The 17197-nt window shown below is 35.5% G+C and overlaps 1 protein-coding gene across 2 annotated transcripts in view; it reads left to right on the forward strand.

The window, feature by feature from the left end:
• The window catches only part of iqsec3b (IQ motif and Sec7 domain ArfGEF 3b), a 229543-nt gene that overhangs the window by 184441 nt on the left and 27905 nt on the right, over positions 1–17197 (forward strand). For both annotated transcript variants that reach the window (XM_015353122.2, XM_015353123.2), the window contains exon 8: positions 8044–8183. In XM_015353122.2, coding sequence (XP_015208608.2) covers positions 8044–8183 — 140 coding nt within the window. The remainder of the gene's footprint in view (positions 1–8043; positions 8184–17197) is intronic.

Below are 17197 nucleotides of genomic sequence, written 5' to 3' on the forward strand. Positions count from 1 at the left end.
TGTTCATGACTCAACTATCAGAAAACAACTGAACAAGAATGATGTTCATGGAAGGATAGCAAGGAGAAAATGATTGCTCTCTAAAAACAATGTTGCTGCCAGTTTGAAGTTTACCAAAAAGGCATACAGATGATCCACAATGTTTCTGGACAGACAAATCAAAGGTAGAATACTTTGTCCTCAACAAGGCATTTTATGTTGGGCAAAAACCAAACACTTCTTTCAAACAAAAGAACCTTATCCCAGTCATCAAGAATGGTTGTGAGAGAGTGATGATTTTGAGCTGCTTTGCTGATTTTGGGCCACAGGTTACCATTGTACAGGTTACCATTAAGAAACCATGTGAATGCTGCCAGACAATACATCACAATATGGCATTGGCCAACAATAGAATTGACATTATCAAACTTCAAAACCAACTGATTTACCTTGTAGTGGCTGTCCACCTATTGACTGCATCAACTGGTGGTAAACAGTATCTTGAGAGACAGGTTCCTGAATCCAATACCTTCATCAGGCTACAGGAATATACAGTATGCCTAAGCACGGCACTTATCTTATGGCTTGGGGACCTTATGTTGTTCTGCCTAAAACTTTCCAATGTCACCGACAGGAACACCCTGATAAGACAGCAGTATTCACATATAGAGGTTTATTCCATGCTGAAAAGAGAAATAAAGAAACACAACGTGTGAGACAAACTGAAGAAGGCTCCTCAGCGGAAATGTTGTTTCCTTTCTTCTCTTTTCAGCATGGAATAAACCTTTAACTTCCTTTGTAGCCTACGCATGCTGACGCAGCTATCTACTTGAACTAATAGTAGTCACACATGATACCCACTGAGGTTCCTGCACAGAATGTGTGGCAGAAGAGGGCTTTCTGCAGAAGAAATAGAACTGCATACCCCAGCAGATTATGAAGTAGCATATCAGACATCACATACAGTATTAAACAAAAATAAAAGAACAATTAACAGCAACACAAACAAAGTTAACAGGACTAACTCAGTATTGAAGCTGAAAACAACTGATGTGAAATTGCTTTTAATTTCATTTTAATTTCATAAAGACCCACAGGTCACATGACCTTAACTTTATTTTGATTGCTATAATGAAATGATTACTTGATGGTTAATTTTCTTGTTTGAAATATAATACTCCATTTGATTTCAATCATCTGTTTTTCATTTATAATTGCATTTTTTGTTATAATATACTATGAGACTAAATCATTTTTTTCCGTGAGCCAGAGTACAGCTGAGGTGCAAGAAGAGAGAACAGTAAATTGCTTTATTCACAGATGAATGTCATTTTGCACTTGACAGACCTGACCAAAGACAGGTGTTTGGAGAAGTTGGGGGAAATTTTATACTGACTGTTGATGTTTAAGACAAACTTGATTGGCTGTGTAAGTGTGATAATGCGCAGGGGAGTCATCTTTTAACACAAATCCACCTGTGGTTCAGGTTGAGAGGGAATGTACAGTACTTCTCATCAATGCATTGACAAAGACTCAAATGTTCTTCCTTTAAACCTGTCCCTGGATTACAGATTTTTGCAAAATGTAAAAAATGTAAGATCATGCAATATTTGGACAGGTCAACTACTGTATGACAACTCTTCAAAAACAATGGTGAGATCTTGCAATAACCAGTATTTAAACCATTTTTGGGACCAAACTGCCAGTGTCATTAACAGAAGACAATATACTGTAGCCAGAGAAAATATTCCTCATTCAAATCTGAGCAGAAAGAATTGAGAAAAGTAACAGTGAATGAAGAACAAGAACATTACAGCATATGGGAAAGCACAACAACTTATGCTTTATTTGGACAATTAAGAAATCAGTGATGAGAGCAAGTTTGAAATTTCAGTAAAGAAAACCATAAAGAAATGCAACAAAGTACAGTAAGTATAAAAAGAAGTATTGTAAATAGGATATGGCAGAATAGGTGGAGAATGGATGGCAACAGATTCTGCGATGCAGAACAGATTTATCCCAAGAGTGAGTAAATCAAAACCTAAAAAAAACACTAAGAGTACAATAAATTGAAAGAAAAGGTAAAAATAATATACTGTACTGTAAGAGAGATTAAAAAGAATATTACAAAGGAAGCTAAGATAATAAATGCACTTTAGGTTTTCAGTTCAATAATAGGAAAAGAAACATAAGGAATAAGTAAAATATATCCTGGACAATAACGGTACACTTCTACCTTGTCTACTGTAGGTACCATTGTTTGATACATTCTAGACAATGGAAGGAAAGTGGCTGATGTAGTGAAAGAATACTATATTTCACTGATGTTCACAAAGCAAGAAATTAAGAACATACCTCTGACAGTGGAAAGACAAATGTTTTTAATAAATAGTCCTGACATACAGTAGAAGAGAGTGACAAAACTGAATCAGATAATTATAGACAAGTTAACTAAATTAGAGGATCACCTTTTTGAAAATATTGTCCAAGGGAATAGTAAACATGGATTTAGAAAATTCACTAACCTCACAATCCTGATACTATAGATGTCTTTGAACAAGCAATAACAGTAGTGTATACACACAGGACATAGTGTATGATGTGGAGAATTTCGATTTCAAGATTCTAAAGATTCTAAGCAGGAACTATTTGGGAGAATCTGTATGTTTGGATTAAAAATTGGTTGATACAGGATACTCTTAAGGCATGAATGCTCCATGTGGTACAGAAATTAGTGCTGTACCATATGAATCTCCAGTATTAGGTCCACTGCTCTTCCTGAGCATGACCTAGATTTCAGTGTAGTTAGTAAATTAGTCTGCAGATGATTTCAAAATAGGAGAATTAGAAAACACTAAAGAAACTGCAACAATATTTAAAAGAAAAGATAAAATTCAAGACTTTGAAAACGAGGGGCATAAGATTTTTAATATAGACAGGTGCAGAGTACTACATAGGTAAGTTCCTTTTCAGGCCATGAAGGCCCATGGGGAATGGGGGGAAAGAGGCACCATTTTTCTTGGCCATCCAACACTGGAAGTGGAGGTGATGTGGTCAGCATCACACTCCGGCTGGCCTATTACCCCCAGAAGGACAGAAGGATTAATCCCCGGTTCTAATTTGGAAAGCAGGCTGAGTAAACCTGGGAGCTTTCTGGAAGGAAGTAGAACAAGCTACAGTGTACATTACTTGCCCTTACCTGACCTGGGATTGAATCTGGGACCTTCAAGTCAGGAGCTACTGTAGATGTCCTTGCCGTCTGAGGTACAGAACATGAGTACTACATGCTGATAGCAAAAACATAAAAGATAAATAGAACATGGTGCATGCTGATCTTGAAAAGGCTACTTATGACAAAAACCTTTAAAATATATCATCTGAAAGACAGTGGGGAATCAATAAAATGACACATAAAATATTAGTAAATAGTCAAAGCTTTTAGAATTTAAATCAAGGGATATTTTGTATAATTGTACAATGCACTTGTTAGATGTCATTTAGAATATTGTCTAGAACTGTTGTTACCTTATAAAATATCAATTTAATCTTATAAAAAAGATGCCACAGCTCTGGAATTACCTCAGAGATTACCAAGATAAATTTAGGAGCATAAGTTCATGTCAATACTGAAAAGTTGAAGGAATAGAATATTTTTAGTTCCTTAGGGTATTCACAATTTTCAAAGGCATTGTCAAAGTCAATTCAGTGGACTTAAAATAAAGAAGTAAAACATGAACTAGTGGAATCAAGTGAAAGTATTTAAAACATAACAGACAGCACTGCTTTATGCAAAGGGTCATGTCAGGATGGGACAGTTGCAAATTATTCTGATTCATTGTTTTCCTTGCTTTGTTTCCACAGGGTGTGTTATTGGTTTGGAAAGCTTGAAATGTCTGTGATCACTGTAAAGAACCTTAAATTTACCAAAGATAGAGTGATTTTTTCAAATATTTATGACTTTTTTATTTTCTTTCAACTGAGTGTCCTTTAGACTTATAATGATTTTTAATTACGTTATGAAAGCAGAGACACATTAACTTAAAAAAAAATCTGAAATGGTTTTCCCTATAATGAATTCAGACCTCACCACCCCGAGAGTTTTAGTATACTTGAACAGTTGTAATTACAGTAATACTTGATTAATGCTCAAGGAACCCATACCTAATATTAACTTTTTTAGATTTTCATTTTGACAGTGAGTCAAGTTTCATATGCAAGATTTATCATGGTTTTTTTTTTGGCTTGGTGAGTACAATATGGTTAATAGTATGTGATTAAATCTATTAAACCTCAGTGTGGCATTTCTTTCTTGCAACACTACTGTATGTACTGTATAGATGCCTTTTAACTAGCTGCTCAAAATCACACTGTCATCTTCTTGCAAAATGTGGATTTAAGAAAGCTGCTGAACTGTTTATATTGGCAGTTGGGTTTAGCCCTAATCCTTGGGTATCCAGTATATATATTTCCAATATATATTTCCAACATGTCGTATGTGAACTGTATAGAGCTATATTGATTCCAATTGTATTAGAAATATGAATCCAAATTGAATTGAACAAAGGTAAAAAGATTAACCCTATCTGGTGTAGTGTGCTCTCAAGAGGCACCAGTTCTGTAGGGGTTTGGGCATTTACTGGGACAATTATTAATTGTAGCAGTAAATCACAAAATTGATTCTTTTAATGGCCTTAGAATCCAACCATGCGATATAACTCAAACAACGCACACACAGGTACTAATACACGAGGATACATTTATTAATACATAGAATATGCATGTAAACCTAACAGATCTTATCGTGAGGGTTATCAGAATGCAAAAGATAAATATTCATTCAGTTATGAAGAGTTACACAAATCAAGAGGACATACGTTCGGTATATCATTAATTTAGACCGTTTCGTAAATGAACTTGGTTATAACTTCTACATTGGATACTCAAAACAAGTACATAACTCTAAATAAAAATAAATAAAATTGAATTCTCGAGCTGTAATGCATTGAAGTTGAATACTCATCCAGTCTCTGGGGATTCAGATCTCCTGCGTGCTCTCTGGCTCCGTGCCAGGCTGTGCTGTGCGGCTTGCGACAGTGCGCTGCTGATGCTCACTGACCTGCTAGTTAGTGTTGGCTTTAACTTGGCTTTAAGGTGAGATAAGAGTCACTTACTCCTGACACCTAGGAATGCAGTCCAGATGTCCATCTGGCACTCCCTAGACAGATAGGCGCCAATGGATGACCATTGATCATGATAGCCAGGCTTAGCTAAGTGCATCCCCATTTGGGAGCTGTCCCTTATCCAAAGAAACCTTAAATCAGCCTGCATGAATAACTTCTCTGTGGCTGCATCACAGAGATGAAGAGAGAGATGGGGCCTCATTTGGGAAAGCACAGCAACACTTAATTCTGTCTTATTAACAAGCATTGCAGCTACACTGGACTGATTAAAGTTGAAGTCTCAAATGTATTATCTATTATCTACTGTAATCCAATGATTGCACTACAATTTATTGAGATAGAATAGAGAAATTTCCAGGATTTATTTAATGTTATTGGGGTGTATAAGTGGATTGTCAATCCTAACAACCAACTGGATCTACTGTATTTTCAAGTATATCTGGGAAGTCTTACATATTGCATGTGCTGCTGCTGGAGGTGAATCGCCTACTGTTCTTTATGTAAGGGGGCAAATTGTGTAGTTTAGAAAAATCATTTGTAGATTCCTGTTGCATTAGTGTTCAAATAAAAGATGAATGAGGTTACAGCAGGAAATCAGAGCTGGAAAATGTCCTAACCTCATCAAGGACGATGTTTTGCCCTCAAGTGTTATAAGGTCCCATTCATGTTTGATAACTCTCTGAATTATTTGAAGCCTTTTGAAGTTGTGACCGCAGTGACTGTTTAGCTTCTTCAGTGACCTTGAAGTCCTGGTTCTATAAAATGAATTTGATGCTATCAAATGTACCACCTACATTTTCAGATCACAAAACCAATGCCATTTTGCCTGATAGCTAGTATACCCCTCCTCTTATGTTTCTGCCTGAACTGTGTAATTGAAAGGTGGTGCTTCAGGGACAGATCATTCTAAATCCTTTTGTTAAAAAGAATGGTATGGTTTGAAAGCAGCTTTTTTGTGCTATCTTCAGAAAATATGAAGGATGTTTTGTCATTTCTCTTTAGTTAACCAACTTTCTAGTCCCTTGTACACTATTGGGTTCTGCCCATAACAGTTCTCAACCCATGAGTTGTTTTTACTGAAAACTGATACTAAATGTCATAATTTTGCTTTTAGAGTTATAACTTAAGTGGCACATGTGAGAAGGGGCAGTGGTAAAAGCCACATACAGAAAAGGCACCCAATACATACGTTTGCTGGTCATTTCTGGAAAAAAAAAACATAATTATTCAGAATCATACTGTATACAATATTGATGTTCAATTTTTTTGAGGATGAAACTAAAAGCAGTACAACAAAGTAGCAATATGTAGCTTTGTCCTATGGCGCAAGTGTCTCATACTTTCATAGTTACAGCCTCTCCTGTTTCCACATAGAAAGGCCCAAACCTGTCAGTGCTTTTATACAACAAAGTAAAGGTTTTAAATTCTAAGAATACATGTTTACAAAAAATACCAGGTAGTGTAGCTTTGAATAAATGCTGCTTTGGTTTTAGATCACTAAAAATTACAGCAGTGGAAAAATATACAATATAGTATGTCTTAGGTTTGTACTACAGTATATACAGTACTGTACCATTGAACTCCTGTCTTGATATGTGATTAAATGTCCACTAGATTACCTGTTGAGAAAGTCAGTAGTGACAGCTGAATGTGGTTAATGAATTTCAATTGAGTAAAACAAACGCACAATATAACCATTAAAATGCAACTACTATTTTTTCTGACACAAAAACAAAAGCCCTTTATACAGTACGTAATCTAATCCCAAAACCCATTCAGTATACCATTGTGAACAGTCCTCTATGGGTCTTTTTTTCTGAATTTGTATTAAATACATTCATACAATCACTCAGAGGGTGTTGATCATAAAAATACATTTTTCTCAATGCTAATTTAAATAAGATTGGAGCTATGTTGTTGTCTCTAAATATGGACTTTCAGAGTTCAGGAAGATGCAGACAAACAGGGGTCATTGCCGATCACAGGTAGATAGGAGGCTTTTGAATAGAATGCAAACTGTTCATTTTAATGTCACATTTAATTTCTACACACAACATTTAAAAATGCCAGCTGTCAGTGACTGGACAATCCTTAAGGTATAAATCACAAAGACTGCAATTTATTTAAAATCCAATCAGTTGTTTAATCACCAATCTACTGTAACTTATTTTATGCAACTTGTTGATTGTGTGATTGATGAGGAAATAGGTTGAATACAGAATCATAAATGTACTCAAAAAATGTAAGCAACACTAAATGTACTCAGAAAGCATAACCATTGCAGATTGTCATTTACTGTGGCTCCCAGAACATGTTCCTGTTATTAGAAATCAGAAGGTATAGCAGTGTATCCCACATCCATTCCTGGAGTATCCGTGTTTTGGTTTTCATTGCAATAGTTTCATTCATTAGACTATTTCATTATTTGAACTTTAAAAAATCATTAATTGTAGTGTTTAGTAGATTTAGATCAGTGGACCAACCAAGGTTGGAGGTTGCTGGTTGCATGTTGAGCCTTCGCTTTTTGAAGTTAGTTTATTGTAGTCTATTGTTTCTTCTTATGTTGTGCTCTTTTTGTTCTTTATTATTTGTGGTAAAATGAACAGTTTCACATAAAGAGATTTTTCTTACATTTCTCTTACAAAAGAGTGCCAATACAGAGTAGCTTTCCTTTTTTTCTTGGGACGATAACATTTCCCAAGAAGATCATTTTGATCCAAATGTTTGCTAGAAAACAAAAATAAATGTACCCTTTCAGAAAATATCTGGCACCAGTTGTGACTCCAATGCCCTGTTACTTGACAGCAGAGCTCCCTTCCCTCTCTCATATGAAAGAATGTCTGTTATCGGATTAAAGATCAGACACTGTTACCTTTCTTCCCAGGAGTAGATGACGGCGCAGACATCCCTCGGGAGATGGTGGTTGGCATCTATGAGAGGATCCAGCAGAGAGAGCTGCGATCTAACGAAGACCATGTCACTTACGTCACCAAGGTGGAGCAGTCCATTGTGGGCATGAAAACCGTGAGTGCTTCTCCCGTCTATATTCACCTTTGTACCGTCGGTGAGCTAGTTTATCAAAATGAAATGTTGCATTTAAAGGTTTATACATTTTCCTTCAGTTACGTGTTGGTCAAGAATTGCACATAGAAAATATCATAAGAAAAAAAAAATACTATTACTTCTATTTATTATCTACACACGTAGCATTTGACCATTTTTCAAAAATAAGGGCAAAGAGAAAAACTAGCACATGGAGATCATTTTGAACTTTTGAACTTAAGGTCAGTTGCTTAATAGAGATGAAGTGTCATGTAATGTTAGACAATTCAGATTAATTCAGGCTGATTTTCTTGTTGGGGAGCCATGTTTCAGTTCCTTGGGGCTGTTTAGTTATGAACGGAGGTTCGTGCAGATAGCTGGTGAACTGGTGATTTTGAGACCAGTGAACAAAAAGTAAAAAATACAAGGTACAACAACAAAAAGTAAAGGGAAAACAATAATTTACCATTAGCTGCAAAGAAGACAAGGCTTCTCTTGACACATTTAAATATGTACTATAAAGCAATTGATTATACTAGGAAAGAAATAATAAAATATGAGGCTTAATAACTGGCCCCATAAAATATCTTTAACAAGTGTGAAATCAGTTCTAAAAGTAATCATTAATAATTATTTTCTTTTTCAAGATCTACTATCTTTCCAATCTCATTGTGAGGGGGACAGAGTGATTACAGTACCTTAGGACATTAAAATGGGAGCTGTATTTCTATATCTCTGCTGTAGACACTGCTGTTGTACCTGGGAGCAAGACATCTTACCTACAGTACCCGTTTCTTTCCACCTAGCTGTACAAAGGGGTACAATGCATTGCTGAAAGTAACTGCAATGAAACAGTATCTTATCTAGGGAGTCACGTACTAATCACTCAGTTTAACACTGCAGAAATTGGGATGAGCTAGGCCTTGAAGAGCCTCTAGGTTTGAATATAGTTGATTACTAGGTTATACTTACTCTCCTGTGAAAAATGTTGTTGTTTTTATACTGATAATGCTAACACTTACTGTATGTACACTTTGAAAAATCTTTAACAGCTAATTTTGTATAAATTGTTTGCATTTGTCTGAACATTTCAATGTTTTTACTGTAGAATATTAATGTGTGAGGGGACACATAATCACCATGGTAACAATTATCTCTAAGGCATTTTGTATTGAAGATGTAGGAGATCTTTCAAAGGTGTCTGTATGACTGCACCAGCCTTTACAACAAGTGTGTTTGCTCCTTTAATCCTACCTCTCCCTTGAGTGCCAGCCAGTTCAGACATTACACTCCGTTTAATCTTCTTTTTAATATAATCTCCTTTGTCTATTAATAGAGATGGAAGAGGAAGCTGATAAAAATGTTAAAAACATGCAACCTACTGTGGTTTGACGTAGCATTAATAAGTGCTCTCGACTTCTATTTTTCTTGTTAAACTGATAATACTGTGAATAATTAATAAATATAAATACTAACTTTACACACATTTAATTAACTTTACTTTAAGTTATACTAGTTTACTTTAATTTAATTTGTCTCAATACTTACTGTATACAGATCTGAAATTGGAGGTGGAGATTGAACACAAATCTATATTTTTTAATATACAGTAAATAAACATACAGTATATGCAAAATAATACCTAGAAAGAAAAGTTTAGATTCGAATTTTGTTCCTCAATTAACTTTTTATCTGAAACACAAATTCCATTAATACACAGCAAAAATGACAGATTTCACTTCACTGTCTCACAATGTACAACTTTCACTTTATTAATCTAAGAATCTTCTGATTCCCTAGACATCCTGATGATTTTTTCAAATCAAAGTTTTATTTCCAATTTAATTTAATTTAAACAGGGAAGACACTTTGAGATAAGCTTGTTGAAATATTTGATTTACTGTAGACTGATATATGTTAAGTTTGAAGTGGCCTTGATTTATCAAATCACATTTTTAAGCAAATTATAACAATTCTTTTACTTCTGTTTTTCTCCTATTTCATTAATTGTTCGTTTTCTATTTTATACTGAAAAAAGCAATATGAGAACTGCTGCTAACTCTAGAAGTGATTCTGTTCCTGGAGTATGAGGACTAATTTATAAACTGTTCTAATGCTGAATCTTAGCCAAGTTGATGTGATTTACAGATCATTTATGATCTCATAAATAAAGATCACGTTATATTTATAATTTCTATTGGAGGGGATTGAAAAGGCCTCCAATTAACTATCCAATTGTTTCCCTAAATAAAACACCATACTTTTTTAAAAAGCCACTTAATATTAAATAAATCTTACACAATTGGCTATACGCTATATTTCCCACAGCAATATCTAATTGGAAGTAGCTCAGGTGGGTAGCTGCGTCAGCATGCGTAGGCTGCAAAGGAACAAAGGCTCCACGGCCGAAACGTTGTGTTCTCTTTCTTCTTTTTTTCAGCATGGAATAAACCAATATCTAATTGGTACCCTCAGTGCAGAGTTATATACAGCACCATATCTCATGTAAGCACTGTATAAGAAGCAGTGAGCACTTCTTGTTCACACCTTGGCATACTGAATTTCTTATATTTGCATTAAGCTATAGGAACTTGCTTCATATACAATATACCTCATGACCTTAGCAGTGTACAGTACAGCTACAGTATATAACCCCTTTACTTTGAAGCAAGTACCATCTAATCAAAGTTTCTCAAAGTTCTTAGTAAAATGCACAATATTTTATTCTTAGCCTCCAGAAAGGCTTTCTTTAAAAGAATTTAGAAAATGCTAAACCTTGTGAAAAGATAGACCTATGAATTACTTTGAGGAAGCCTGCCTTACATATTTTGTGAAGTATGAATACTGAATTATACTGTACAGATTGTTGCGTAGTAGCTTTGCGTAGCTTTTCAGTGGAGAGTCTGTACTTCCTCTGAAAATAACTATTTGATAATGTATATTTTAGATTAACAGTCTATATACAGTATACAAACCCACAATTTTCACATTTTGTTGCTTTAATGTTTTCAGTCATCACTGAGTACTATTCAGTTTTCAGTATTAACTTATATTTATATACACAACCTACTCCACACATTCAAAACAAAGTAGTAAGTAAAAGAAGTAAATAGATAATCAATATGAAACAAATATGGAAGAGTCATGGTTGCATAGAAATTCAACCCCGTTGCTGTGGCAAAAATTGAGTTTAATACTGATCTCTGTAAGATCCCCTCAGTCAAACACAAATTCAACCTTGGAGACCAAAGAGTTTCAAAAACTATTAACAAAAAAAGTTATATAAAGGCATATATTCAAATACCCTTAAAATTTCTTAGAGCGTTTTCAATTATTAAGAGGTGGGTGGACTCTTAGAGGAAAACTTACCTTAGACCTAAAACTGGAAAGAAAAAATCACCTTTTAGCAAGACAATGAACCAACACAAATGTTTTTGAGTAGCTGAGTCAAAGTCCTGACTTGGATCCTGTTAAGAGTCTGTGAAAAAGCTGTTCATACTGTAAGTCATCCCCAAAGCAACTTTGCATAATTTGCACTAAACCAGTGTATAAAGTTTGTATGCTATCAACATACACTAGTTACTGTAAGTTTTTGTGGTTTTTGTGACATTTAGTGTGATTTATTATACCCTTAGAAGTCTACAGTTTGCACATTCAGGATTTGAATTCGGAATTGATGGGACACCTTAGAAAAGGTATGAAACTTTTGCAAGGTAAAATTTGAGAGAAAAACTTTAAAAACACAGCTCAATGGAGTATGTTTTAAGTTGTAAGTATGTTGATAGCATAGGAAAATGTATTTTACTGTACATACAAATATAACAATATGCACTTGCATATTATATTTACACGCATATTTAAAATCTGCTTAATGTGATATTAAAGTATACAGGCCTGTACTGAAAACACATTAAAATGACACTTAAGTATACTGAATTCACTAGTGTATAGAAAAATGGCATTTCCTTTAAATTTAATTTTCCCCTGTTAACATAACAGCAGCACCAGTGGTGCAATAAAACCAAGAACAGCTCATATTTAAATTGTTATTTCTGTACAGAGTGTGCTTTTGTTTCTCCAGTATAGGTGTTCAGGCCTCTTTTTGGTTTTTTTCCACAACCCTGACTCTGTTGTGTCCAACAAGAGCAGTCATGATCCAGGGGTGTATGAAGCTGGCATTTCCTTTATTACATATGCATATTGGAGCCGAAGCCGGTGAAGCATTGATTCAACTCAGAACCCAGATAAGGTTTCAGTTCAATTCCATTCCATATACAGTATGGTGTAAAGCCAAGGCTGTCATGTCCGACATCCCTCCCTAGAGGGCGCTCCACTGCTCCCATTATTGTCCTAGTGATTGTTATGCTCCTCAGGTGTACCCTCTTAGCTTTATTATTTAAAGACTAGCTCCTCCAGTCCTAGGGTAAAGATGTCACGAGGCCCGCCTGGCACCAGGAAACCCTACGTCTGTCTCCTGAGGGCATAGGCCTCATTCCTGACACCTCCTGCTTTCTGAGCCCTGGGTCTGGAGGATCTCACCCCATCATCCTTGGACCTCCATGTTTTGTCTCTCCGTGTGTTCCCCCTTCCGGGGATTTTAACCTTGTCGCATCCCAGGATGGATTTCTCATTGATGGACTTTTGGACTATACCCTGACCTGCCTTTGGACCCGTTTGGATTTGGATGCCATTCTTTGTCTTCCCCGTTCACTGTCTCACTGATTGTCACTATTATTTTGTGCACTATTAAACCCCTGTGTGTTTCATTTTACCACGCCTCCTGTTTTCCCCAGCTCTTACTGCATCGCATAGGGTCTACTACAAGATCTGACACGGATCTCAGTCCGTGTCCGTGACAAAGGCTGCTAGCCTTGGTACGTGATAAACCGTAAGAATTGTAAGAACATTCTTGGGTTCCTTTAATCATCATTTAAGCAGACATTATGTACTAGATTTTGTTAATCACGGCTTAAGCAGATATCAGGCACTCTCAGTTCTGGTCAGGCTGCCCGAAGCTGGCTCTGCCCTTCACGTTCCAGGCGAGCAGCCAGCTCATACTTAGGTTGCAGTTAGTAATTTTCCATTATTCTAACAGGATAGTTAGTAAATGGTGTTAGTACATTATTTACACAATAAAAGCAAACTAGTGAAATAAGGGAAATAAATGTTTGATCCATCACTCACAGGAGCAATTTGTAGATATTGTACAACAGAAATACCAGACTTGAGTAACAAATGTCATAAATTACCAAACAGCAAAACAAAAACTTCTCAATAGCACAAAATGCCTGAAAGAACAGTGTTGACCTATATTTTGTAAAAATAACCAATCTTAATAAAAGTAAACATTGTCAAGAAATAAAATGTATTTATGGAATGTGTCAAACAACTACAGTACGTGTTGCCTAGGAGGGTGCATAGAAAGTTGGAAATCACGTTCTGTGTTTGACAGAGTACTATATTTAGCAATCACCAGACAAAAAACAAAAGGGAGAGGGGGTGGAAAAGAGAGTGAGAGAAAGATGCTCAGTGTTTGCTGAAGAAAAGTGTATTTACCCTTCTGCTTAAGTGAAAGTATGCCTTTAATAACTTTGTAATAAACATAACTGTTTTTTTAATGATTAAGGTATCTAAAATATACTTTGTGGGAGTTCTTTCATTTGGAAGATTTAATTTTCCATCATACTGTACATAACTCTCTGTGAATTTCAAGGGTGAATTTTCAGTGCAAAATCTCATTATATGTTTCTGTGCTCTAAAACAAAACTGATCCAAATAAAAATTAAGCAACAATTGTATGCTTACACACACACTGCTGTTTCAAATCATATTAGTTCATTGCTCACACTCATCTTGGAATCTCAATAAGTTTAATCTTATACAGTAGGTCATGTGTTTTTAAAGTTTGGCACCATAAGCTGTTTGATTAAGAGAAGTGTGAGGAATTGGAACAATGGAATTGTTCTAGATCTCTAGATCTCTCTCTAGAGCTGGTGATTTCATAGTAGTCTGCAAAACCTACTGGCCTGGGGCTCACCAGGACCAGGATTGGAGATCTATGGCCTAGGGCTTTAGTTCTAAAAATTTTTTGGAAACCACAATGTTTCAGATGACCACACAAAAATGTAAGTGAAATATCTGGTTTGGTGCCCCTCACCAAAACTTTCGGCAAAATATCGGCAAAACGTATTAAGTTCAACAGTAAATGCATCAGTATCAGGGATGCACAGGAGAAGGCCTGTATGTACTGTGTTGTGCAATGTATAGTATGAGACAGGACAGGATAGGCTACAATTATGTGCACTAGGTAAAATACTTTTGCAATGCTGCAGAAAGTTGTGATTTTAATATTACAAACACATACAGGAAATGTATGCTATTTCATTAAACCCGAAGGTACAATATTGTAGCATTTTCACTTTTCCCAGCAGACCTTTGGCCCCGACACTCAGCACTTGGAGTGGCTGACCCCACAGCTAGAATCCCCAAACTGTTCCAGAGGGGAGATAAAAACATAAGAACATAAGAATGTTTCAATACAAGAGGAGGCCATTCAGCCCATTTCAAGTTAATTAATCCAAGGTTAAAAGTTAATTAATCCAATTAATCTTCCCCATACATTTTTTTGAATGATCTGGGGTAACGGCTTCAACAACAAACTCTGAACACTTCATCTCAAACATTTAGCAATACTAATGTTACAAAAACCATGTAAAATTAACACATATTATATTGTAGGGGGGATAGGAAGCATCAAGGGTCTGAAATTGAGGAAAAATGTAATACACTAGGTGCAGCATTTTCTAAAAAGTATTAGACTTACCGTGGTTGAAGAGCATTTTGGATCTAAGTTAAGACAACAAGTAAAATCCCCTCTAAGAATCAGATGAGGACAGAAAGAGAAACCTAAAAACGCTTGCCGTGTTGAGGGTGATAGTACTGTATAAACTTTGAACAAAATATCAGAGGTGTTAAAAAGTTTGCTTCTTTTGTTACAACAAAACATGGACTTGAGAACTAGGATTCCCACTCCCTTAGCCTTGAAATGAAACAGATACTGTACTATTGACCCTTGCAAATTCATTATAAAAAGTGCTGGTCAAATAAAGAGTGGTTTTGACACCTGCACAAAACCTACTAATGATAATAGTGTTCTCATTCACATGATTTTCAAGGTAATGAAGTAACATTACTGTAGGTACTGTAGGTAGGTGTTTTTTTTACAAAATTAGAAACACTTTAATTGATGCATTTCAAATAGGCATTAATACCTTGTATTTAATTTCTCATTTAAGTAAATGTTGATACTTTTCTATTGGTCCTCATATAGTGTTTCAAGAAAATCTTTACAAAGCAGAAATCCCCGTTTATAGTAGTAGATGCAGAACAAAAGCTTCTCTTCGGAAGCATAATTGTGTGCATTGTAAGGTACTGTATACAGTAATATAGGTTTATAATTCAGATTATTACAATACTTGTTTTCATCTGTAGTAATGATTTATAATGTTCACGCAATGAAAGTATTGAAAGGTAAGAATGTGGAAGAGGAAAATTGTTAAAGACATTTTTTATTGATTACTTCAGTTTTCAAGATGCACACTGAAAGAAAATTAACTTGTGAGCATCATCATTAAAATGCAAGTTTGAAAGTTTACTTTCGTCCACACTTAAAATGCTGAGGTAACCATAGATAACAAATACTGTATATATGCACTATAACTTGGAGATGTTTGGAAAGATCACATTTTAAACACATATGAATTGCAAAACAAAAACACTTCTATTAAGTGCTTTGTTAGTTAAACTTGTATTTGTTAAACTATTTTTTTTGTTCTGCATGCTGAATTCACTAATCTAGAGGTATTTTAATTAATTTCCATGGTGCTATTTGAACAACATAACCAAAAAAACATAACAGATAATTAAAATGACATTGAAAGTACAAGTAATTAATCAGAATTATTGGTAGTACCATTTCTACTTGGGGTAAACAAGTACATACAGTCCCGTATTTATCAAGTAACCACATATTTCCATAAGTAATTGTATTAAAAATTTCAGAGGAACTACTGTATGATTGAGGAAAATTTGCTTAGTTTTTTTACTGTAATACTTATAATTTTTCCTATACTGAGCATTAAAAGAAGCTTATCACTTACTGTATAACTGAACAAATTCACGAAGATTTTAATCTGGAAAATCAAAAAGGTTAATTAACATTTGTAATCAACAAAATCAATTAATAATCAACAGTCAATGTGAAACTCTGAGGCTGGTAATGTGTGTGACCACTGTTGAAAGCAGTACAAGTTATACTTCTGTGACACTTTCTTTGCAAGTCTCTTAGAGATGGACAAGCATGTGCTTGTTCACTGGTCCAGCTCAGACCACATGTTCAGTGGGACTTAATTCTGGCAAATAGAGCAACCACCGGGCAAACCATCAGGCAAATAGACATTCCCATCTCACAAGAAAGCCATTGCTATGCAATCGGCATGAAGACATGTGCTGTCCTTTTGAAATGGTGTCATGTCAGAATGGCTCCACAGGAAGGGCAGCAAGAGAGGTCTTAGGACTTGATCAATATAGCGCTAAAAGGGCAGTTTCGTATCCTTCCCAGACCCACTCTTTCTTGGCAAGGTGTCATGAAACTGAGAGCCAGGAGTGCTTCTGGGTCTTGGCATATCAGTAAGTCTTTCAACTTCATAGACGCCTGCAGACTTGTAGCAACATCAGTGAGAAATGTCCTGTTCCTTGAGTGGTGCCAGCTCTTATGTTGGGTACTGTAGAGCTTTTACTTTTTCAAAAGATGAATGGACGGATGGGTGGGAACCTGTTGCAATCTGTGTAGTTATAAAATGAAAATCCAAACTTCCAAAAAGAATGTTCCAAAACTGGAATCAAAATGTATCACACTGGATTCTCTGAACAAGCAATGTTAACTTAGGAAACGTCGATGTGATTTTCAGACTGCAAAATCTTCATCATTGCTTTCA

This window comes from Lepisosteus oculatus, chromosome 7 (genome assembly GCF_040954835.1).
Source record: "Lepisosteus oculatus isolate fLepOcu1 chromosome 7, fLepOcu1.hap2, whole genome shotgun sequence".
Classification (NCBI taxonomy): Eukaryota; Metazoa; Chordata; class Actinopteri; order Semionotiformes; family Lepisosteidae; genus Lepisosteus; species Lepisosteus oculatus.